At 42.7% G+C, this 24,417-nt stretch overlaps 1 protein-coding gene across 1 annotated transcript in view; it reads right to left on the bottom strand.

Moving 5' to 3' along the window:
- tpo (thyroid peroxidase) overlaps positions 1-24,417 on the bottom strand; it is a 59,716-nt gene that overhangs the window by 16,122 nt on the left and 19,177 nt on the right. The window contains exons 6-8 of the mRNA XM_062470275.1: positions 21,055-21,261; positions 20,006-20,527; positions 13,795-14,053 (exon numbers count right to left, since the gene is read on the bottom strand). Coding sequence (XP_062326259.1) covers positions 13,795-14,053; positions 20,006-20,527; positions 21,055-21,261 — 988 coding nt within the window. The remainder of the gene's footprint in view (positions 1-13,794; positions 14,054-20,005; positions 20,528-21,054; positions 21,262-24,417) is intronic.

The following is a 24,417-nucleotide window of genomic DNA, read 5'->3' as shown; positions in this document are numbered from 1 at the left end:
AGTAGTTAGATAGCTCTACAATTTACCAGGGCTAGGTCTGAATCTAGGAGCAAAACGGAGCACAGTTGCCAGCAGGGTAAGTAGGGCTCGTGGGACTGCTCACCAAAAGAACGAAGGGGAACCCACTTGTCTAGCGGATTAAGACATGTTCGTAGGTACATAGCGAAAAGTAGCCTCAATTTTCCTAGAATTTTAGCTACGGTACTAATGCTGAGGCCTCGCTGGTATCGCTGTCTGTCTTACTAGAACTGTGTCGTTGCTTACGTGTGCTGACGTTGTGACGTTAGGCTAGCACTGAGGTCCCTTGGTGCACACAAGGCACTTTTTCTTTTTTCTCCTAAATTGAATCCATCTTTTAATGATAGTCAGGTCAATTATAGTTTCGGTCACAAATATGTATGTTGGCTATAGTTGTATTAAAAGCTGTGTTATGGTTGTTTGAGTTAAAGAACTTGCTAAATTAATTACATGTCTGTTAAATGTCAAATCCAACTATAAATGTATAGCCTAAAGTCTAATCAGATTTTTTTTTTTTACCTAGAGGTTTAAAAGGCTACCTCTGCCTAAACTGACATGCACCACCTCAGAGCACTGCATTTCAACATCCATTTACATATTTACTCTCTATTTTTTATTCTACTCTTAATGCATGACTATTAGTCAGGTTCATTATATTCAGATTTTAACCTTTGTGGGATTTTTTGGGGGCTTAGCTAAACTATACATTTTTGGGAAGGTTATTGTATAAGGAGTGAGAAAATCAATGTTTGCATTTGCCCAGATGTCTGTGGCGGCCATATTGAATTAAAACAAAATGGCCACCGTAAAACTTTAATTTATAATATCTCGGCTTCTGAAAAAGCTGGAATGTTGATTTTAACTGCTAAACTGTTAAACATTGTGCTTTACTAGAAAAATGTATTTAGTGCCATACATGGTCCACATGCAAATAAGGTGAACTGGCATACACACACATTGAGACACCAACACTACTACAGTGTTTTCTTTACATTCCTACAAGTATGGACCTCAACAGTAAGAAAATTACCATCACACTACATAGGTAAAATGAAAAATTGAACATTACAGACAAAACACAAATACAAAAAAGCATAAGGCCCAGTGCTAGAATCAGCCCTTTAATTATGATCATGCAGGATCCGAGCTATAGGTAGCTGTATTTGCAGCCTCTTTTTGTGCTCTCTCCTCCACAGCAACAGTTGGAGGGGGGGGGCAGGGATTCCCTTCATCTCTGCCAGGGGCGCGGCTGACCCACGAGCAGGTGAACTGTGTCTGCAGCATGGCGCTTCGGGTGGCTGAAGTCTCTGACTCGGACCGTCTCAGACTCCCTCCTATCTGAGTGAAATGGTTGTGAGGCTGCGGCCTTGTCGCGGAGGTCATTTTGACTGGTGTCTTTACATCTATCACTGATAACGTGAAAAAACTAGAACCAGCCTTAAAACCCGACGTGTAATATGCATGTCATTGTGGAATAACTCCCCCAAATTCGCTGAAATATTACCGATGACATGATGAGCTAGCTGCTGCAACAGCTAAGGATCCTGCTGCCGGTGTTTCAACCCCAGCTCCGATGTTAGCCGATGCTAGCTGGCAGTCCTCCTGCTGTGGATCTTGTCTTTGACTGGATGAAGATTCAGCAGCCTTAAGTATCCAGTCAATTTAGAGATTTGTTTCAGGATATCTTGGTCACGTTGTTCTTTTAACCTTTGTATTTGGCGTTTTTGTGCTCCACTCTACTTTCTTTCGGTCATTCTGCCTCTATGCCATCCAGCAATAGCAGTGAGTAATGACAATGATTGACATGATTTGGCCAGCAGCAGCTGATTGGACAGATGTGACCCAAATCACGTCTACCCAATCACCTGCTTATTTAAATTAAATAAAAAGTTTCTTATGGGCCAATAAGGGTCTTTATTTTGTTCGCGCTGAAGTACATTTAAATAATAAACAACAGTCCGGCCAATACAGGGCCCCTACACACGTGGGGCCCGTAGGCTTCAGCCTACGATGCAGGTAAAAAATGACCCTGTGTGGTTGTTTTCTTGCAATATCTTTGTAATGAAAAGTTATCATTTCATATTCCAGCTGTTCTTCTTCTTCAAAAAAAAATTATATCACTCATTAAAACATTTAATATTTATTGTGGGAATGATTACAAAGACATGCGTATTGCAAGCCTACTAGAATGGATGCTGAGAGTGACCCACACACAAAGTAGTTCCTGTTGAAAGATTTTATTTGCAGTGATGTTTCCAGCCAAATGGCTCTTCCTCAGACTTTCTATATCAGTAGAAAGTGTCATCCCTTAATAACAATGGGCCTCATTCTCGAACGCAGTTAAGAAGAATTTTAGAAGGAATTTCTTCTGAATTGGATTTAGGAAAAAATTTGGCATTCATGAAAGTTTTCTCATCTGGGATTTGTTCTGAACTTCAGAAGACTTTCCAAACTCTAAATAGCAGTCGTAAATCGGCCAGAGTTGTCTCAAATGCGGTTCCTTAAAAAACCACAAGGATCGATCAAAGGAATCGCATTTAAGAAAACTCCGTGTTAGAAATGTTAATGAAGTTGTGAGAAATCGTTGGTGATTGCGTTCACATCAACTCTACAGATTATGGCAAGCGGTTTTATCATTTAACCAATGAATTCTTGATATCCAAAATTCGAATTCTTGATATCCAAAATGCAATTCTTGATATCAAGAATTCGAATTTTGGATATCAAGAATTCATTGGTTAAATGATAAAACGGCTTGCCATAACAGACATCCTCGGATAATAATAATTTACCTTGCTTAGTGTGCACACTGTTAGATCCAGTGGAGAATAATTCCACTGCTCATCTTACTGGTAGGTGATGTTGCACCGATGCATCTGTGCACCGGTTGCTTTTTGCTTGGACATAACTTGCGTTCCTGTTGCTTTCCTAATTGTGTCGATTCTGACTGCACACGTCACTGCTGTTGCGTGCCCTTATAAGGAGCTGTCGGGGCGTGTATGTATGCAAATTCAGGAGCACGAGGACGCGCTTTCAACTTAAGAAAACTTCCCGGGGAGCACAGCTCAGAAAACTTCTGCTGCGTAGGAACACATTTTCAAGCGTTCATGAATTTGGCGGATGTCTTTTTCTTACGTTGTTTTTCCGAAGCCCGTAAGAAACATTTCTGAAGAAACTTCAGAAAATGTTTGAGAATGAGGCCCATTGTTTTACAGAGCATATAACACATGTATAGTACGTATTATTATCTTAATTTGACCTCAGAAAATGTTATACATTTCAACAACATATTTATACATATATGACTACAGCTAACTAAGCTAGCTAATATTACTGTATAGTGTGTGTCATATATGACTTTTGCTCCTCAGACTTCTGATATACTGGGATAGTTGTTGTGGAACACACAACATATTATATCAGCTGTGTCATCCATCAAGAACATTGTTTTACAGAGCATCTGGTGCATGTATAGTAAGTAGCCTATTATCTGAATTTTTACTTCAGAATGTTATATTTCAACAACATTTACATTTATGACTGCTGCTAACAGGTCTCTAACATTACTGTATAGTACCAGTGTCAGTGTTGTAAATGACGATTGTTTGAAAGAGTATTTTCATTAATAATTATTATGTTGAGAGCATGTGTTATCATGTATCATCAAATTACCCTTTGTAGTTAGATAACAACGCTAGCTATCTTGATAATATTTTATGTCTTTGCAGGTGCCAAGCACGAGGGACAAGTCACAAGGTAAAGAACGGGTATGTCAAGCTGAGGACTCCATTAACTGGAAGCATTTTCTGCCAGTCTGATGATAAAAAGAAGAGAGTCCTGGTCCAACACCCTAGATTAGAGTCCTATCGTCTCATTCTTCAGGTAGTTCAAGAGAGGGCCAGTTTAAATGATGGGGACTATGTCCAAGTACAAAGGCAACTGCAGAACTGCACACCAGAAACAATGTACACAGAGAAGGCAGTCTGGCATCGCTCCTGTCACTCAAGTGCAACTAAAAAGGTGGAAATATAACGTGCAAAAGACCACAATGCACATGCTTTAGCTACAGGACACTACACTGCCAAAAAGCGTGGACAGAAAAGAAGCACAGAAACGGCTGAGCCAGACCCCTCAACATCTGGTTCTTCATTGCCATTCACATGATCCTTTACAAATCCACTGGATAAGGAAGAGTGCTTCTTCTGCCAAAAGGACAATGGCCAGCCACTGTAACAATGGAAGAGGACATGTTTACTACCACAATGACAGCTGGCAAGGAGGAGGAGAACAGCATGAAGACAATTTACAAAGCAGCTCAGGTAATAAGGAAAAGTATTGCAACCTTTACCAAGACCAAGGAGAGAAATGTAATGAAGGTATCTAGTGACATTGGCGATGTTCCAGCTGAACTACACACCTTAATACATTGGATAATGGTTGGGCCTGCAGAAAAGCTGCAAACTGAAAAGAGAACCAGAGTTGTTGACCGAGCAACGCTGACGGTGATCCAGAATATCATGTATGGGTTCAAATCCTGTGCACAGGTAAAGTACATGCCGAGCAGTGAATCAGCATAATTCAGGTCACCCCAAGCACGAGAGAACCCACAGGTTCTGGGACTAGCACTGACTGTCCACCATGACACACGCAACAAGAAGCTAATGAATCTTCTCAATGCTCATGGCTACTCTGTTTCACATGGCCGTGCCCTTCTCATGGAAACTGCTTTCGCCAATGCTGTTGTAGAAAACATCAAAGCGCACCAAGGCCTCTATGTACCACCATTCCTGAAGAAGGGAACCTTCGTGTTTTTTGCAGTAGATAACACAGACTTTGCAGAGGACACTCCTGATAGAAAAGGAACCACTCACGGAATGATCACTGCAGTGTACCAGAAGGTTGATCCTTCTAAAGAACCTGTTGCAGAACCTCTGAACCTTATTCTTATTTTTATATATATTTTTATATATATATATTATTTTATATTTAAATTGTTGTATTCTTAGATTGTTTAGTTCTTAGAAATAGTTAAACTTTTGTACTTTTACTTAATTTAGTTCTTAGAAATAGTTAAACTTTTGTACTTTTACTTAATTTAAGATTCGTATATGTTTAGTGATTTGCACCTCCCAGCCACAGTAAATTCCGTATTTGTATAACATACATGGCGAATAAACAGAATTCTGATTCTGATCATAGGTGATGCAAAGAGTCTATCAGTCACTCCCTACCATGTAAAGATGCTTCACTGTGACAAGCCAAAACCACAGCTTACCAAGAGGTCAGAACAGTTTGCCATCATCCAGGGGATCTCAGAATCCTATCAGCTGACACAGCTAGGATGGGTTTTTGCATCTTTTTATCAAGAATGAAAGCAGAAGAAACTTCCAGCAACATTCCAGGTTGGGCAGCATACAACTCACTGCAGTCTGAAAGCCTTCCCTTGACACAGGTTGGAGCTTTGCCACTATTCCCAGAGGTGGCACACGAGTGGTCAACTTTGCTGACTCTGATCATGCAAGCAAATCAGCTGAGGAAGTTGGCTGTTGGGGAAGATCACCCCACGGTCATTACCTTTGACATGGCCCTCTATGAGAAAGTGCTGAAGCTCCTAGATGCCAGACCTGACTTGAAACAAATGGTTGTTCCCAGTCTGGGTGAGTTGCATGTTGTCATGGAGCCCTCAGAGCTCTTGGTGCCTCCATGGAGAACTCGGGAATAGATGATGCCTGGGTGGAAGATGATGTGTATGGTCCTGCCACAACAAGGAAAATCCTGAAATGCACACACTATAAGCAAGCTCTCCATGCCCATATCTACTCATATGTAGCACTCTCTGAAATGGCTCTGGAAGAGTTCTTCAAGGACAACTCACAACTGAAAGATGTGTGCCTGAAGGCTACAGAGGGAGTAGAAGCTGCCTGCTCTGAAGGGAAAGACACGAAGGCTGAATCCATGAAGCAAGCAAACAGCACCCTCTTGGAAGCCTTGGCTACTGCTGAGGTCATCACAGCATTCCAGAAATGGAAGGAACAGAAATCCCAGAATGCAATGTTCAAGGCCATGATGAATTACCTACATTGTGTGGAAACAATCCTGTCCTTTATAGCGGCAACTCGGAATGCTGACCTGGAACTCCATTTACAAGCTGGAGAAGCACTGAGCAAGCTGTTCTTTGCCATGGACCGCATCAAGTACAAGCGACTCTGGCCAAGATACATCGCAGACATGCATGACTTGAGGACAAATCACCCTCAGACATGGGAGGAACTACGAGCAGGCAATATATCAGTCACCAAGAGTGTCATTCCCTTTGTGTCTGTTGGGGCAGACCATGCATGCGAACACCTGAACAAGCTAATGAAGATTAGCTCTGGGATCATTGGCATCTCCAACAATGCCAATGCCAGACAGAGATTTTTCATGGTCACACCAGAACTTTCTCGTCTGTCGAAAGAGTTCAAGAGTTTGACATGGAAGCTGACAGAATCACAGAGCATCATGAGCTTGGGCCAAGTGCAGTCAAGAGGGCACATACTCAGCCATGGAAACCCCTTTACCACTAAAGGTGACAACCTGCACAATGTGATCACGCAAGCCTACATCCCAGATGAGTATGTACAACAGATCTTGAATGCTGATGTCACTGGCCAGAAGTTATATGAAGACTATGTGTCAGAGCGTATCAATGGAGATGTCAGCCTCTGGGCCCCTGTGAAGAAAGAGAACAACAAGATGTTCCTGTCTGGGAACAAGAAGATTATAGTGAAACTCAGAGACAATACTGTGGATCTGAAGGAGACCAAGGACCTTTTTGCAAGGCTGATGGTACTTGCCAGGTCAAACCGAGACATCAACCAGAAAGAAGCCATAGGAAACTATGAATTCACCCTGACACCAAGGGCACTGTTCGCTCCTGATGGAACAATTCTGCCATGCCATGACAAGTCCAAGTTAATCCATCTAATCCATCCATCTAATCCATCTTGAGAATCTGACAAAAGAAGACATGCCCCATGAAGACCAGCAGCCGCCTCAAGTTGGAAGTTCTACTCACCAAGATGCAATGGATACAGGACTCACAGACCTCACATCTTCTGATCAGCCGAATCGGAAGATAGCACTGGTGGACGGTATGGTGCTTGTGCAGAAGCTGAGCAAAAAAACAGCGACTGTATTGACAGTCAAGGATCTGAGTGGCTGCTTCAATGACAGACTGATGCAACTAACACAAGATTATGATGAAATCATCCTTGTGTTTGACACATATAGGGCAGATTCTCTGAAGAGTGCAACTAGAGACAAACGAAGACAAGGAAAAGCTTCTATTCAGTATGAAGTCAGATGGCACAAACATCAAACACATCCCAATGAGCAGGTTCCTCTCCCATGACAAGACTAAGAGTGATTTGACTGAATATCTTGCTGCCAAAACTCTGGAGTACAACAAGGGATCCTCCAAGCTGATCATCACATCTGCTTCTGGGCTCACTAGGAGCAACAAAGACCTTGTCTTTGAAGAAAACAACCACGAAGAAGCAGACACACTGCTGATCCACCAGGCTGTGCTGGCTTCACAGCGAAACCCACATGATGCACAATTGGTGTTTTTCTCACCAGATACAGATGTTTTAGTGCTAGTCACAGCAAACTATGATCTCATGTTGAAGAACACGTCCATTTCTATGGCCTCTGGTGTTGTGCAGATTGAACCACTGTTTCGAGCTCTAGGTAAAGAAAGAGCAAAGGCTTTGCCAGCCTTCCATGCATTCACTGGGGCTGACAACACAGGAAGGTTCTCCCGCATAGGCAAGGCAACCTGGCTGCAGGTCTACCTCAAAGCAGATGAAGATATTGTCAAAGCTCTGCAGATACTTTTGGATGAAGCAGATGTGACAGAAGGAATGCTGTCAGCCCTGGAATCCTTTACATGTGCCGCTTACACACCCAAGGGGATCAACATCAAGGCAATCCCTCAACTGCGATGGCATATCTTCTGCAAACATAGGGCAGAAAGTGACAAGCTCCCTCCAACACTTGGAGTTCTGAAGCAGCACATCTTGAGAGTCCATGTTCAAACAACAGTATGGGCACAGGCAGCCATTGCTCTGCAGGATCCACAACTGGATCCTCTGCAAAACGGATATTTCAAACACTCGGATGGCATGCTCAAACCAGTGACCACAGAGGTCCTCCCAGCCCCAAGGCCATCCTTGAGTTGGTTCAATGCAAATGTAAATCTGACTGCTCTTCTGGGAGGTACTCCTGCAGAGCTAAGGACTTACATGTGTCAGTGCAGCAGCCAGTGCCAGAACGATGATGCCAAGCCGTGATGTATGAAAGCGATGATGTATAGAAACTGTCTTATTAAAAAGGTTGCTTAATCATACTGTGGTCTAAATGTGCATGTCGATAGTTCGAGAACATCCATGTTTTACAAGGATGTTCTCCGAGTTATCTGACCAACTGCTTGTGATAACTGACAACTACACCGGGTCATTTTTGACCCACTTATGCATCTATGGGTTAATGTGGTAAAGTGTTGTAGCTTTGTAACTTGCACCATTGGATTCCTTGACCCTGAAAATGTGGGTTTAGCAGTTAAAATCAACATTCAAGCTTTTTCAGAAGCCGAGATATTATAAATTAAAGTTTTACGGTGGCCATTTTGTTTTTATTCAATATGGCCGCCACAGACATCTGGGCAAATGCAAACATTGATTTTCTGACTCCTTATACAATAACCTTTCCAAAAATGTATAGTTTAGCTAATCCCCCCAAAAATCCCACAAAAATATATCGTGAACCTGACTAATACATAGTTCTTAGAATTTCCCTTTCATTAACACTATAACACAAATGTTAACAGTGGTACTGTGGTGTTCAACCTTAGCGCTAGGTGGCGCTGTGCACAATTAATCCATTTTAGAGGATAAGTGAATGTAGTAGAGGAAGAATAAGGTGGCCCGGGAAGATACAAGTATGCAGACACTACCAATTCATGTAGGTGAAAATAAAGTAAAAGAATAAAACAATACAGAGTCGTTATTGTTACGACACAACATATTGGCGACGAGGATGCCGACTCTGAACCTGAGTCAGCCTACACATTTTCTACAAAATGTCGGGGGGCCGCCGATACCATTCAAGCTGTGGATACGCACTTTTGAGAATTATCTCCGGGCGATGCCTGATGAGGGATTGCCTGAGGCAAGAAAGCGCGCGCTGCTAATCCATAGTTTGGGCACGAAGGCCAGAGACTTTTCTACACACTGACGGTTGCTGATGAGAAGTACAATACGGCATTGGCTGCCATTCATACTTTCTTTACGCCGCAAGTGAACGTCATAACTGAAAGATACCGCTTCAGACAACGTGGCCAGCGCCCAGGCTGTTACGGCCACAGCCATGGCCTGATCCCTGTCCCTTTTACACCCCCTGCTGGTTCTCCTGTACCATCCTGCCTGTATCATCCTGCCTAGATCCTACACACCTGCCGCCCATTAACTCATCATCTTGCAATACTTCAACCCGGCTTTCCAACCACTCCTCGTCAGATTGTTGTCACAGCTACTGTGGTAGTATGCGCTTTTGACCCTCAAGCATTGCTTGATTTACTTGCCTTATATAAAACCTGTTTTATATTCTTTGAGCCCAGGATCGTCATCCGTTTACCCAGTACCTGTCTGCCTGCCGACCCGCTGGTTCACAACACAAGACTACAACTCAAGACTACACCCCAATAAATCACCTCATTCTATCTGTGCTGCGTTTGGGTCCACTCTGTACTACACCGTAACACAGGCGAGACTACGGACCAGTTTGTGGCTTCTTTAAAAGAGCTGGCTACAACATGTCAGTTTTGGACAATGGAAGCGGAGATGATTCGGGACCAAGTTGTTGAAAAGACGTCTTCACCATGCATTAGGGAGCGCCTACTGCTGGAGGTATGGCTGACTTTGCTCAAAGCTGTGACGATAGCGCGCCAGATTGAAACTGCTGTGGCGGAGGCCAAAGTCATGTGTGATGAAGCAGTAGACAACACCGTGCACGCAGTTCAACCACAGGAACAGCAGCGATACGACACGCATTTCAACCATTTCTCACGCTCTCACGCCACACATTGTATTTCTTACGCTGAAAAGGTAACGCCAAACAAGTAGCCAATAGTCATTTGAATCAGGTGTGTTGGAACAGGGAAATATCTAAAACATGCAGGGGGTACTTGAGGACCAGGGTTGAAAACCACTGAGCTAAAGCATGTAAGAGTGAAAATGCAGCTCTAGAGAAGGTTTTCTGTATTTTGTATGGCAACATGTACAGTGGGGTCAGTGTATACAAGTAACCTACTGCAAAATGAAATTTGCTGTTACAATCTAAGTGCACCACATTTTATTTGAAAATTAGTTGACATACATTGCATGCTTATTAAAAGCACAGACAGGATGGGCAGGGCAGAGGAGAGGATGGGCAGGACAAAGAAGACTTATAATCTGATGTGGAATACCATGCACCTCTAGTCGTCCGAGTGTCTGCTCCCATGTTTTTTTTCCATACGATAAGGTAAACTATGCAAGATGCCTTCTTACTGGCTGGAGATGAACAGTCTGAAGGACACATTTTACATATACCTACTGGTACAATCTGGGGATTTTGTTGCTCAGAGACAACAGGAGTATGGTTTTGCAAACACAGCCAACAGAGACTCCAAAACTAAAACTGGCTGCAAAGCGCTGCGTTTAGCTGCGAAGCGCCTGAAAGCACCGCCTTTTTTCTTTCGCCGCCCATGTTATCAAATTGGACCGGCCACACAGGCTGCAAAGGGCAGCTGGTCAATTTTTTTCGCAAGACGCTTCAGAAATCGACTGCAGGATGATAAAATACACCATATTAGTTGATATATTTTAATAAAAAAACATGTTAAGATTTTACTACATTAACTGTAGACTACGGTGAACATCTGTAAAGTTGTAGACTTTGTAGAAAAAATATGCATTTAACTTTTAAAATAAATAAATGTCCTTCCGGGGGAGCATGCCCCCGGACCCCCCAGAGGGTCGGGGGTTCGCCGTATCCTTCTCACCTTTTTTACCCCTGACCTGTTTGCATGCCTGTAACTTATGGTCTGCACCTCTCTTACCCCCTTTCCACCAAAGTGAACCGGGAGCTAGTTCGGAGCTGGTGCTAGAGCCGGTTCAATTTGCGAGCCTTCTAAGAACCGGTTTGCTTTTCCACGGGCTAGAGAGCCACCACAGAGCCACGTCATTACGTCACTGTATACGTCTCATCTTTCCCAGCAACGCCAAACACAAAGCAGAGCCCGTCTAAAGGCTGTTTATCAATCCGAAGAACGCGAGGTTGAGATGCGTGTTTTCTTGGCTATTGCGCAATACCCTGGACTCGCAGCAGTATGACAACACTGGCATTATCAGCGCAACATTTTATAAACTTTTGCTTTATAGTGCTTGTGTATTACATTTGTGTTAAATATAGGCTCAATAGCTCATAACATGTTTGTCATTTCACTCATTTGATAGGATTATGATAAAATACAGCAACTAGTGTCTGCACTGCACTGCTAGCTAGGTTATCGAAAAGTCGGAGCACATTTACAAATTAGCAGCTTTGTCAATAAATTAAGCACATTTTCAGCAACTACACTGCCCACTTCTCGTTACATTTTAATTAGTGGTAGGCCGTTATCGGCGTTAACGCGCTGCGACTCTTATCGGCGATAAAAAAAATATCGCCGTTAATCTATTGTCAAAGTTGGGTTGGGAGCTGGGTCTATACTACACAAGCTATGATGACTTTCACCTTGATATTTTAGCGCGGATGTATACCTAGCCGAATTGCACTGTAGGGGGCGAGAACGAGTCTTCGAACCTGTGTGTATGCCTTGTGTATGAAATTATCCCATCAAACGTGACGTGCTAACATGGATGCAGCTATGAAGCCGCCTGGTTTGCTTCAGGGAAAATTTATTTTTAACCCTTGTGTTATCTTCGGGTCATTCTGACCCATCAGTCATTGTGACCCACCGTCGTATTGCGACAAATTTACCGCATACAAAGACAAAGTGAAGCATTTTCTTTTAACAGCTAGGCTGTCTCAGACCCCCCACATTGAAAAGGTTAAAAGAAAATTATTTTAATTTGTTTTTGTATTGGGTAAAATTGGGTAAACACAACGATGGTTCGTTATGAACCTTTGGGTCATGTGACCCGAAGGCAGCACGAGGGTTAAGAAGCTTCCCAATGGAGACCTCGACAAGACTAAGGTTGTTTGCACCTTGTGCTATGCGGAATTAGTTTACTTTAGGAGGTCTTCCCGTCTCAAATACCACCTAAACGCAAAGCATCCCTTAGCTAATGCAGAAGATGCCGGGCCAAGCACTGATGTAGCGCAGGGGAAGAGTCGTCGTCAAACTACGATGTTTGAGTGCAACCGAGGCAAGCCCGTCAGCACAGCTCTATCAGCCAAACTAACTAATCTAATAAACAGTTAATGAACACAAGTACATCTTATTGAACATAATTTATTTTCATCACCAATTATCATAGTAGAACAGCTTTCTCAAGCAGTTTGTGATGCATTTTGGAAACAGGAGATGAGCTCCTGGTCTAATGCGCCACCTGGCTTGAGAAACCCGTTCTCAAAGACTTACTTTTAGTCATTATTTGGGTAGCACACATATTCTGAATGCCTTCGGCGGAATTCGCATGAGCCATTTTAATCTAGATTAACGCCAAGATTACAGTGAGATTAATCTAGATTTCTGGAGTGGGGGGTGGGGGCTTGGTCAGGGCAGCCTACTTCAACACCGCAGCCTAGTCTAAACTTTGTCAATCTGTTCACGAAAGCCTTGTCGACACGACTGTGAAGACGGCTAACATTTTCCATTTGAGATTTAAGAGATAATTTATTTTATGTCCGACGAGTGCCCTTACACATTTTGAACATTGACAAACTGCCATTCGTCCTATCTAATGTTGCGCTGGTAATGCCAGTGTTGTTATACCGCTGCTTAAATGAGTCCAGGGTATTGCGCAATAGCCAAGAACAGATAACGTTTATTTTCCAGCTACGGCAGCTAGCTCCGTTACAGTAGTGGTGAAGGAGTTGGCTAAGGCGAACGCTAGCGATTGGTTATGGCAGATCAGAGTGGCTCTGGGCAGATCCAATAGTTTTAAACTTCAACAGAGTACCCACCTTCAAGGAAGTTAACGCTTGTCAATGGAGTGATCCCTGACCCTCTGTACAAATGAAATGTACAAGGGTCTGGTTAGGACCAGGCTACATATTTGCTGCTGTAGGCTAAGAAAATAAAACCTTTGCAAGCTTGCATGAAGTGGGATTCGATCGCAGTAGAGCAATAACACATAATATCGTTAGTCCGCTGCTTTACAATGATATGACATCCTATATGACATAGATCAAATATTCTATGTCACATATTTATTAACTACCTTGGCATTCAGGCAACATTTTGTTTTGAGTTCATCGAAAACAACTGGTTACTGTGGGCACACCAGACAATACCCGAATGTAGGCTAATCACGTATTTGGGGTTGTCTCGAAACAACAGCGAAAAGATAGCTTTTTGTTAGCGTAGGTGGTAGTGGTCACGCTTGAAATATCAGAGGTGGTGGGTTCGATCCCGAGTTCGACTGAGTGTACATCCGATGGGGAAGCGGCCACGTCTGCTACGTATTTTTTAAATTCTTAAGTGAAATGGTAAAAAGTTTATAGGGGACAGACAGAAAGAACACCAACCTTCTTTAACTAATCTCCATGGGCTGAAGAAAGTCTTATGTAGACTCAAAGAGGAGAAGCACTCGTGTTCTTGGAAGCTTTCATTGAGTCTCCTGAGATCAGTGGAAATTGTGGCATGGCCAAAACGGAATGCGGCCGTAGCAAAGACATTGGAGGCTGAGGGGTCTGTTGTTGGATCATAACCCCTATAGGGACCAATGTAATGATCAAAAGCCTCACTGCCAATGATTTTTGGAACATAATCCCTAATGGTAATAATCTGTAAATGACAGAGGGCAATAGGAGACCTTTAGATTCATTGCATGAATAAAAAAAAAAGGACACACTGTTAACTGTTAAACAAATGACATAGCGTACAAATACAAAAGTCTGTCACCCATACACATGCACACATACAATACCTACAGTACATGCACATAATGCCATAAACCAACCAATTGCACACTGCTAATGTGCCACACCTGAAATCATGATGGCATACAAAAATGTGCGGGAACAGTAAAGCAGCCTCATCAACAAAAAGAACATCATAATGTGTACATATATGTACTGTTGTGAGGTCAACAAAACACAGTAGCAGGTTCTACAGGGCCTCTGGCTGACTTGCCATTTATGGCTTTGATGGACGGGGGGGGACAGGAGTTCTTAAAACGGTAGAGCTTGCACTGAGGGACTCTTAAGTGTCTGCCTGAAGGAAGAAGATTGTAAATTGTCATTATTTATAGTTTAATCAAAGACAGCCTGGAGTGCCGGATGCTGCCTGACTCCCAAGATTTTCATGACTCACGGTTTTGCACAAAATTGACCGGAAACAGGAGTGGTTACTTATTTACATTTTACATTTAGTCATTTAGCAGACGCTCTTATCCAGAGCGACTTACAGTAAGTACAGGGACATTCCCCCGAGGCAAGTAGGGTGAAGTGCCTTGCCCAAGGACACAACGTCAGTTGGCATGACCGGGAATCGAACTGGCAACCTTTGGATTACCAGCCCGATTCCCTCACCGCTCAGCCACCTGACTCCCTATTTATTCATTATATATTCATTTATTACTTTTTTGTATTTATTGTAACATTGTTTAAAACTGACTGGCTTGGCCAAGCTTTGTAGCATGGGAGTCACCAGCTGACAGCCAGTTTTCAGCACATTTAGAGGCATCAAACATTTCCAGGGAGGGCCCCACTCTACTGATCCGAATTAGGTCCTCGGTGGTGGATGGGTTCAAACTACCCATTAATGGGAAATTTCGTTTTTATGTAGTAGCTGTTCGCACTGGTGTTCATGTAGGGTCGCAACTGCACTCTTGGTTTTCAGCATGGCTTGCGGCAGGACAGAAGGGGACTCAGTTGGGGGGTTAATTTTGTTGATCATTGTTTAAGTTTCTATTGTTGAACTCGATTGATATGTGTAGTGTTGGATGTTAGTTTGGTTAGTTTGATTCTTCACACTGAGGGTGAAGGTTAGCTAGCTAGATCGCTAGCCAGGCTGTTACAACGCAGGAAAGATTCAGTAGGTTATCGCAGAACGCAGCCTATGAGGTTTATCTGAGTGAATTATTATTAGTTGAAATCTCAGAAAAAAATAATAAATGTTTCCCGTTACAAATAATGGTTTGAGCATTTTCGGGTTCTATCATTTCTTTTCACGTAACTAACAGCTGCAATATGTTAAAAACATAGTCTGTATGTCTATGGTTAAAACTCGCTCGCACCCATGCGCCCAAATACTTTTCCATGCTCGCACACATGGGCGCTCTGTAGAGCCCTGCCTTTGTGCTCTCAATGGACACAATATGCTTATTTTATTGGTGCAATGGTCACCCATCTGTTGATTATTATATATGTTTTCACTTTTTAATGATACAGCACAATTATACAATTTTTTAATTTATGGCAAATTATTTCGCAGACCCCCTGGCTATGGTTCGGGGACCCCACTTTGAGAACCACTTTTCTACACAATGTAGGCATGCGCGGCTTTTCCACTATAGGCTTTGTGTTTGACCTCCTTGTCTATTCTTTGTTTGTCTATGGCCGCACTGCAGTTACAATTCACTAAATCTCCCTTACTATTAAACACCGCCCTCAAATAAACGCTGCACCAAAAATGATCATTGTGTGATAAACGCTGCAGCGTTTAATCGAAGAAATACGGTACCTATTGGGACGCTTTAGGCCAGTGTTTATTAACTGGTGGGTCCCGACCCAAAACTGGGTCGCAGAGGTGTCCTGGATGGGTCGCGGAGGGATGGTGTCAACCGCGTAACGTTGACCCCATCAACAGAGACTAGGCTACCAAAACCTTTATTTTCATATCAGGTCCATGCATGTTGTAGTCATGGAAATAGAATGTTTTGTGACATATATCAAACATTTGAGCGGTAAAACGTTAGCGAGCTGTCATGGCAAAACAAAAATATGACCCAGAGTATTTGAAATATGGATGTAGCTATGTTGAGGACAAAGGCAACCCCAATGTGTGGTGTGCAGTGAATTGCTGGCACATGAAAGCATGAAACCCTCGAAACTGAAATGTCACTTGGAGACAAAACACCCGAGTGTCAAAGACAAACCAGTCGAGTATTTTGAGAGGTGACGCCAGGATTTAAGGACTTCAGCATGCTCCACACTGGTAAATACTTAAAGCAACAGACTACGGCCCGTATCCAGGCAAGCACTCATTACGCCTTGCAGATGGATGAGTCCACGGATATAGCCAACCATGCGATTTTACTTGTATATGTGAGGCACGTTTGCGAGGGAGATATACAAGAACAGTTTCTCTGCAGTAGAGATCTGCCTACCACTACAACGGCATGCAAGATTTTCAACTCTGTGGATTTGTACTTGGGTTTTGTGGGCCTGAGCTGGGACAATTGCGTTGGGATTACAACTGATGGTGCTGCCTGCATGACTGGCAGGCATTCGGGAGTGGTCAAAAGAATTCTTGAAAGGGCACGAATGCAATCTGGAACCATTGCTTTCTCCATCGGGAGGCGTTAGCCGCAAAAGACATGGTGCCAGTGCTTGATTGCACATTGAAAGATGTTGTAAAAGTGGTGAATCAAATTAAACGCAGTGCCAAGAATAGCCAGTGTTTCAAAACTCTCTGTAAAGACCTGGGTGCACAACACTTGCAGTTGTTATATCACTCAGAAGTTTGCTGGCTGTCTAGAGGAAAAATGTTGACTCGGTGTTACGAATTGAAAGAAGAAATAGCAGCTTTCCTCTCCGAGACTAACTCGCTTTATGCTGAGCTGTTTGACAGTAAGATTTGGCTGGCCCACGTTGCCTATCTTGTTGATGTGTTCGAGCACCTAAACACACTGAACTTATCTTTGCAAGGGAAGGGCCATAATAAGTTTGAGCAGTCCGATAAAGTGAATGTGTTCAAGAAGAAGATCGCACTGTGGCTAAACAGTGTCCAAAGACAGGCTGGACATGTTTCCCAACGGCCATCATGAAATACTTCAGCTGGACATTGTCGCGGACAAAAATGCCCTGAAGAGCAGCATTACGGCACACCTCGGGAAACTGCAATCGCGGTTTCATAATTACTTCCCAGAGACATCAAGTGAAGATGAACAGAGGGTGCGCGATCCCTTTGGAATCGACCTCAAAAGCGCCGCGTTGCCATGTAATGAAGAGAATCAGATGATTGAACTTTCATGCGACCAGACGCTGAAAAAGAAAGTTGGCAAAGTCAGCCTCTCTCACTTATGGTGCAGCAGTGTCACGGCTGAGTGTTCCTCCTTGGCTATCCGTGCAATTAAAATCTTACTGCCCTTCACCACTAGTTATCTCTGTGAAAGTGGATTCTCCACTCTGGTCCAGCTCAAGTCCAAGCAAAGAAACAGGTTGAACACTGAAGATGATTTACATGTAGCTCTGTCTACCATGGTGTCTGATTTTGAGTTTCTGATCAGATCTGCGCACCTTTCCTTTATAAATCACAACCAACGTGAGATTGACCGCACGTGAACGAGCCACTGACCCCGCCTTGCCTCCTCCCATAAATGAATATGCAGATGGACTATAAATGCGCTCCTGAGGTCATTTCTTTGTCTGAATTACCATATTTCTTCGAATAAACGCCGCCCTCGAATAAACGCTGCACCAAAAATGAACGTTATTTAATAAACGCCGCAGCGTTTATTCTAAGAAATACGGTGACTGTGAGATCGAGGTTCTGACAACAGAGGTGGAGGCGAGAAAATGTGTCCTGTTTGTCGGCCTGTCATCAGGTAGGCTATTAGCGACAAAAGAAAGTCGGTGGAGTGGAAAACTGTCACTATTTGCACTCTTTCTTGTTTTTAACCTGTAGCACTTTGAGATTTAGCTAAATGTAAAGTGCATTACAAATAAAATCATTATTATTATTATAGGGCCATAAATGATGTGGGTTCAGAGAACCGGACCATGGCAGAAATTAAGAAGAAATGGTCCGATGTAAAACTTTAAATGAAGAAACGTCGTAACAGCATGGCAGCTATAGGGTTAGCGTGACATGCATTTCCTGAGTGATTTTGTCGTTCGTTTGACACCCTCAAGTTTAACAGAAGTTATTAAGTGGTGGCGGATTAAACAGAAGGCTATATAGCATTTCCCGTTTTGGGTTTTGGCATTTTGATGTGATCCACATTAATGATCAAACTTTTATTGTTATGTTTTTTGAATAGTCAACGTCATAAACGTAGTAGTGGAAACTTTATTTTGTAATGTTTGGTGAGTTTCGGCACTTTTCAGTTAGAATTCGCCATGTTACAGAGCCAGACAAGACTTTGCGGACGGTCCGCACATTCTCACGTCTGCTCAAAACTTTCCGTGACGGCCCGCACATTCTCACGTCAAGTAAATCGTTATACATCACAAAGTGTGCGTGAACCAGCGTACGCAAGCTTTTTGTGCGTACGCAATGTTTATACATGAGGCCCCTGGTCTTTTCATTGTAATTCTGGTCAATGTAAAAGGCGGTAGGCCCACCTCATATTGTTTGCAGTGTTCACGTACAGTTCATACAGTGTGATGTCAAATCTAAATGGATGAAATGTTTGAGTATTTTGCCAATGATTGAATATTTTAATACAAATGCCAATGTAATTAGCCTGGTCCTAACCAGACTCTCGTACATTGCATTTGTACAGAGGGTCTGGCCTCGCTCCATTGACAAGCGTTGACTTCCTTGTAGGCGGGTACTTGTAGGCGGGTATTGTTGAAGTTTAAAACTATTGGATCTACCCAGAGCCACTCTGATCTGCCATAACCAATCGCTAGTGTTCGCCTTAGCCAATTCCTTCACCACTACTGTAACAGAGCTAGCTGCCGTAGCTGGAAAATCAAACTGTTCCCGAACCCTGTGGGGAGGAGGGCCACATCATGGCCACCAACAAAACACAGCAAAACTTGTTCTTGCTCCGGCTTTAGCTGTTGGATATTCGGCAGCGTTGCCACAACGGACCGAATGGTTTTGCTCGCATCTTTCTCCGCCGCCATTACGGAACTACAACACAAACTAGCGCACGACATCAACGTCATTGTTCTCAGCCACTCCCTCTGTTCGCTGATTCGCCGGTAAAAAATCAACCTGAAAAATCTGACTTACGTACCTCATGGCCAGACCTATGTACAGAAGCAAAAATAAAATTGAGCGGAAGTACGTAGGAGGGCATAGGTAAAACTTTGGTTATTTACATGCTGCGCATGTCATTGTATGTTCATATTAAGATAATGTGGTCTTTATTTTCTCGTTATACTGTGGGTTTAGTTCACGGTGGATTTGGAGAAGCTTCAAATAAACCTGTAGCAAGAAAGCCACTTGTGTCTGCCAGTGCTTCGAGGGAATTATAGTACACTTGTGATTTACTTGTGTAATAAATACTGTGTTTTAATTTAACCAATTAAATAACAACTTTCAGATTTTTTTGGTGCAGCGTTTAATCGAGGGCAGCGTTTATTACACAATGTTCATTTTTGGTGCAGCGTATATTCAAGGGCGGCGTTTATTTGAGGGTGGCGTTTAATCGAAGAGATACGGTATGTGTCCATTTGATTTTTATACATTTTTCATTTAGTCATAAGTTAGACATCAAGATACCAACAATGTTGTCTGACTCAGTTGCTTCACATTGCTTTCACAACATGAATTGGACAAGAATAGTACTTTATCGAGAACTGTACATTTAATAGTAAACTTGTTAAAGAAAATTACTACCTGATGCAGAGCTCCCACTATTTTGCGGGCTTCTTGGTATATATGTTCAGCACTCCAGTGGGCATTGAAACTCTTTAGAGTCTTTGCAATTCGGTTGTGTTCTCGCACCCATAGTGTGTGCAGAGCAGACAGGGTCAATATCTCATTCACTCTGCTGTCTCCAGCCTGGAAACAATCCACCCTTTCCTGTCCATGGGGGTTCTTAGGATCTTGAAAGCAAGCAGATGGGCCAGTGTGGACAAAAGGCAGGTATGATCGACCCCTTTGGTCATAAAATCTTCTATTGATGGCCAGTTGCCCCTCTGGACTAGAGAAGTTACGGATGAAACTCTGTAAATATGGGGTGCTGCCATATACAGAAGATGCGTCAATGAATGATGTGATAGAGTTCATTTGTTGGCGCTTTAACCCTTGTTTGATGCCCCCAATCACAGACTGCGTATTACCAGCGAAGCAGGCTGGCGAGGAGCGGAAAAAAGGCACACAACTTCTGTTTTCAGAAAACAAGTCATTGGGGACTTTCTGCAGCTGGGAGAAAATTATTGAAAAACATAAACTTCAGAAAACCTCATGACAAACCAGCCACATAACAGCAAAAAAAAAGTCATTATTTCTCATTGTTCAGTTTACTGTGGAAAGTGGGCATGATGGGTTCTATGTAGTCGATGTAGTGATTGTAGTAGTGAGTAGTCATGTTGTTTAATTGTAACTTGTTAAACTACATGCTCTTATGGTTCTTCCCTTTGGCACTTATTTTGGTTGTTTACAATATGTGCTTCATGTTTTGGCTACTCGCAATGTTTTTGGGGCTATCTTGTTGTTATTATCTGACCTATGCACTTTGTAAAGCTCTCTCTTGGAAGTCGCTTTGGATAAAAGCGTCTGCTAAATGAATAAATGTAAATGTAGTGAAAATAAATGAATGTTAAAATGAAAAACATAATTATAATTGTATTTTTCTATGCTTGTATATGGTTATGAAAATCACCCACATTCCTTCACAAATATAGGCATGTGACAATTGTACACTGTAATAGTTGAAGAATTACCTCAATTGGAAAGCATGGATTTATGTTCTCACATGTGATTAAACAGTCCAGTCCTCCCAGAAATGTGGCTTTGCTTGTGCTTTGAGGAGAGAAGGACATATCATGGTCTATGTACTGGCCCCAGTCCACAAGCATTTGAGAGTAGACCTCATCTTGTGCCATATGTTTGGAAGACCTCTGCATTATATTTTTGCTGACCTCATGCACCTGAAATACAATCGTAAAGTTAAACAATTAAAAAATCACAATGGTAATTCTGCATTAGTATTGATTAGGAAAGTGCTGACAGACTTTTGCAAAAAATGAAATAGAGAGTGGTTTCTTTTGTATTAGGTATCTTGGATTATACCTACATTATATCTGGATGGGTCCAATTTAGCACACACTAACCACATATTAATCGCTTTTAGCAACATATTGGCAATAACTGTTAGTAAAATAATTTACAAGACAAGATACATAGTAACTACTCTAGGACACACAGCAATATGTAGAGCCATTTTCACATTCTGCATTGGTGCATTAATACTAATCTATTTTGGTTTCAAACAAATGTATCTGAAGGTATTTGTGCATCACCCATAACAGTTTTAGAAAAATGCTTGTCCAAAAAACGGTCTCTTTGAACAACTCTTTGTGGTTCTGGGTCATCAATTGTATGGGTTATGTTGTGCCAATGGCTCACATTGACCTAGGCTACATGGTAAAATGTTACCTCAAAGCAACCATTTAACACTAGAAACGCCAAGCCATTTTACCCTACTTATAGCACCGTTGGACAGGGACGTTGTTACTGACACATAATGGTCGCTAGATGGCACTTTTTGCACGGAGCAAAGGCGCGGTCGGAAAATTTGTGTGCCTTCATCCATCTGTCACTGCAGTTGGTCTATAGCAGCCTGACATTACCAATATTTTATAAGAATATAAGATTGCGTTGTTGTCCTCAGTGAAAAGTATAAACACACAGGGACATCTTTCAATGTCCAGGTGAAGAAAATTGTTCATTATGCCTGCTAGGTGGTGCTCTTCGGTAGCAGATAATCCAGTTTTCAAAAGCGTACCAGGATGTACCAGGCTGTCTTAGCCAGCTACAGTAGCCAGAATTGTGGTGGGATTGATAGATTATTAAAGCAAGTAACCACGAGAGGGGTATCTAATGATGATCATAAGTCCTGTAGAGCAATCAATGCCATTCGATATCCAAACAATTGGAGTGGATAAGCGCCAGGCAGTTTTCCCCACATACAGCCGTTCACATGGCTCCATAGTCTTCAGACAGGGACGTTGTCACTGACAAATAATGATTACTTCTAGTAAACTTGTATTAGTCAGTTTTTCCAGAAATACATTTCAAGCTTACTAACATTTTGGGGGGCATATTTTCAGTTTGCAGATGGTACTGTTTCAATCACAATTCCAGCAAAGATCCTGCCAGTGACAAAGTTGTTGGAATCAGCTTGTTTCAAAAGGGGTTCCTTATCCAAATAAATCCAATATGAGTAAATGCTTTAAAATAGATTGGGGGGGGGGGGGATGAGGGGAAGTCATGATGTAGGTTAGGGCAAAACACAGGATTGCCCAAATTCTTCATTTTGATGGAACTGTTTCAACTATGTGAGGCTGCCACAAAGCCCATCACCATTTCCTCTTGCACTAAGGGAAATGAGGAGAACCCTGTTTATTCCGGCACCTGAGTGCGTAGCGAGGCGTCCATCACCAGATAGCTAAACACTATTAAATTAACCGGAGTAGCGCTAGGTAGCTCCAATTACGAAGAAGCGTAGTCCGTTATGAACGTTAACTTGTACGTTTGTTTATTGAAGTACAGCGTTTCCATAAATCATTTCCAAGAGTGTGAAAAAACTAAGCTTTACCAAGGCTTACACAGGCAGATCGAGCCAGATAAAAAGAAAATAACATTACCTAGCTTGCTTTACCGAGAGATGGTTACTAATGGTTACCAACAACAATGAGACTTTAAGCAGCCAATGGGAGAACAAACATTCAAATACACAAGAAAAGGCGAATGGGCTGAATACTACTTATTGCCCTTCGAGAACACTCAAACAGAATGAATGCATCTAACATTACACTCCCCGCCTGGTATTGAACACAATACCACTAAGAAAGACTAAACACCCGAGAGTTGAGAGAGAGTCTATGTCACCCTAATGGGATATGAGGACCACCACTTCAGTGATGGGCTGGAAGAAAGTCTTGGAAGTCCCACCTCTGGAAACCCTGAGCTCCAACTTCCTGATCTTGCAGTCGCTTGCAGGGTAGGTCTTCGTGACCAACGCCATGGGCCACTGGTTCCTCTTCAACTGAGTATCACGAAGAAGCACTAGGTCTCCTTCCTTGATGTTGGGATGGCTCTTTTGCCACTTGGAGCGACTCTGGAGTGTAGAGAGATACTCGCGCCTCCACCTCTCCCTAAAGGTGTTGGCCAAGTGCTGGACTCTTCTCCATTGCTGGCGGTGTAGATCGGCAACAAAGCACCCCGGAGGTTGTAGAGGACTGCAGATTTTCTGGGTAAGGATCATGGTAGGTGTAAGAAGTGATGGAGCATTTACATCTGTTGAGATGGTGGTCAGAGGTCTGGCGTTGATTACGGCGGACACCTCTGCCATGATTGTAGACTGAACTTCGTGGGTAAGATGAGAAGGTTGGATTTGGGATAGCATGGAATCCAGAATCCTCCTGGAGACCCCAATCATCCTCTCCCACACACCACCCATGTGAGAAGAATGGAGCGGATTAAAGATCCATGTACAGCCTTCTTCGTTGAGGAACCTGGAGACATTGGGCTCCTTGTCATCTTGCAGGAGTACTTTAAGTTCTGTGCAGGCTCCCTTGAAATTCGTGCCACAGTCGGATCGGATCAGCTTCACTGGACCCCGGATGGCAAGGAAACGACGAAGAGCATTTATGAAGCTTGATGTGTCCATGGCCTCGATTACGAGAACACTCAAATAGAATGAATGCATGTAACATTACACTGTTTCATTCTACACTTCACTCTTAGTATTTTGAAGTGTAAATGAGCAGCAACAAATGTATGCCCTTTAATCTATGCATAAATAACTTGAGAGGGTACAATTTCTGGGGAAATTGTGGGGTGTGCTTGCATTGGTTGCAGAAGGGTTACTGATATTTCTGTATATTTTATATAAAAATGCATACTTATTATTTATAAAGATTACATAGATTTAAAAGCATACATATAAAAGTGTGTATATGCACAACCAGAGCTGCGATTCCTGGGCCACATTGTGGACGCTAAAGGAATAAGAGTAGACCCAAGCAAAGTAAGTGCCATAAGGGAGCTACGGGCACCCACTAACGTGCAGGAATTAAAGC

Source organism: Osmerus eperlanus, chromosome 9 (genome assembly GCF_963692335.1).
Source record: "Osmerus eperlanus chromosome 9, fOsmEpe2.1, whole genome shotgun sequence".
In the NCBI taxonomy this organism is placed as follows: Eukaryota; Metazoa; Chordata; class Actinopteri; order Osmeriformes; family Osmeridae; genus Osmerus; species Osmerus eperlanus.
This window is presented reverse-complemented; position numbering and strand designations above follow the sequence as displayed.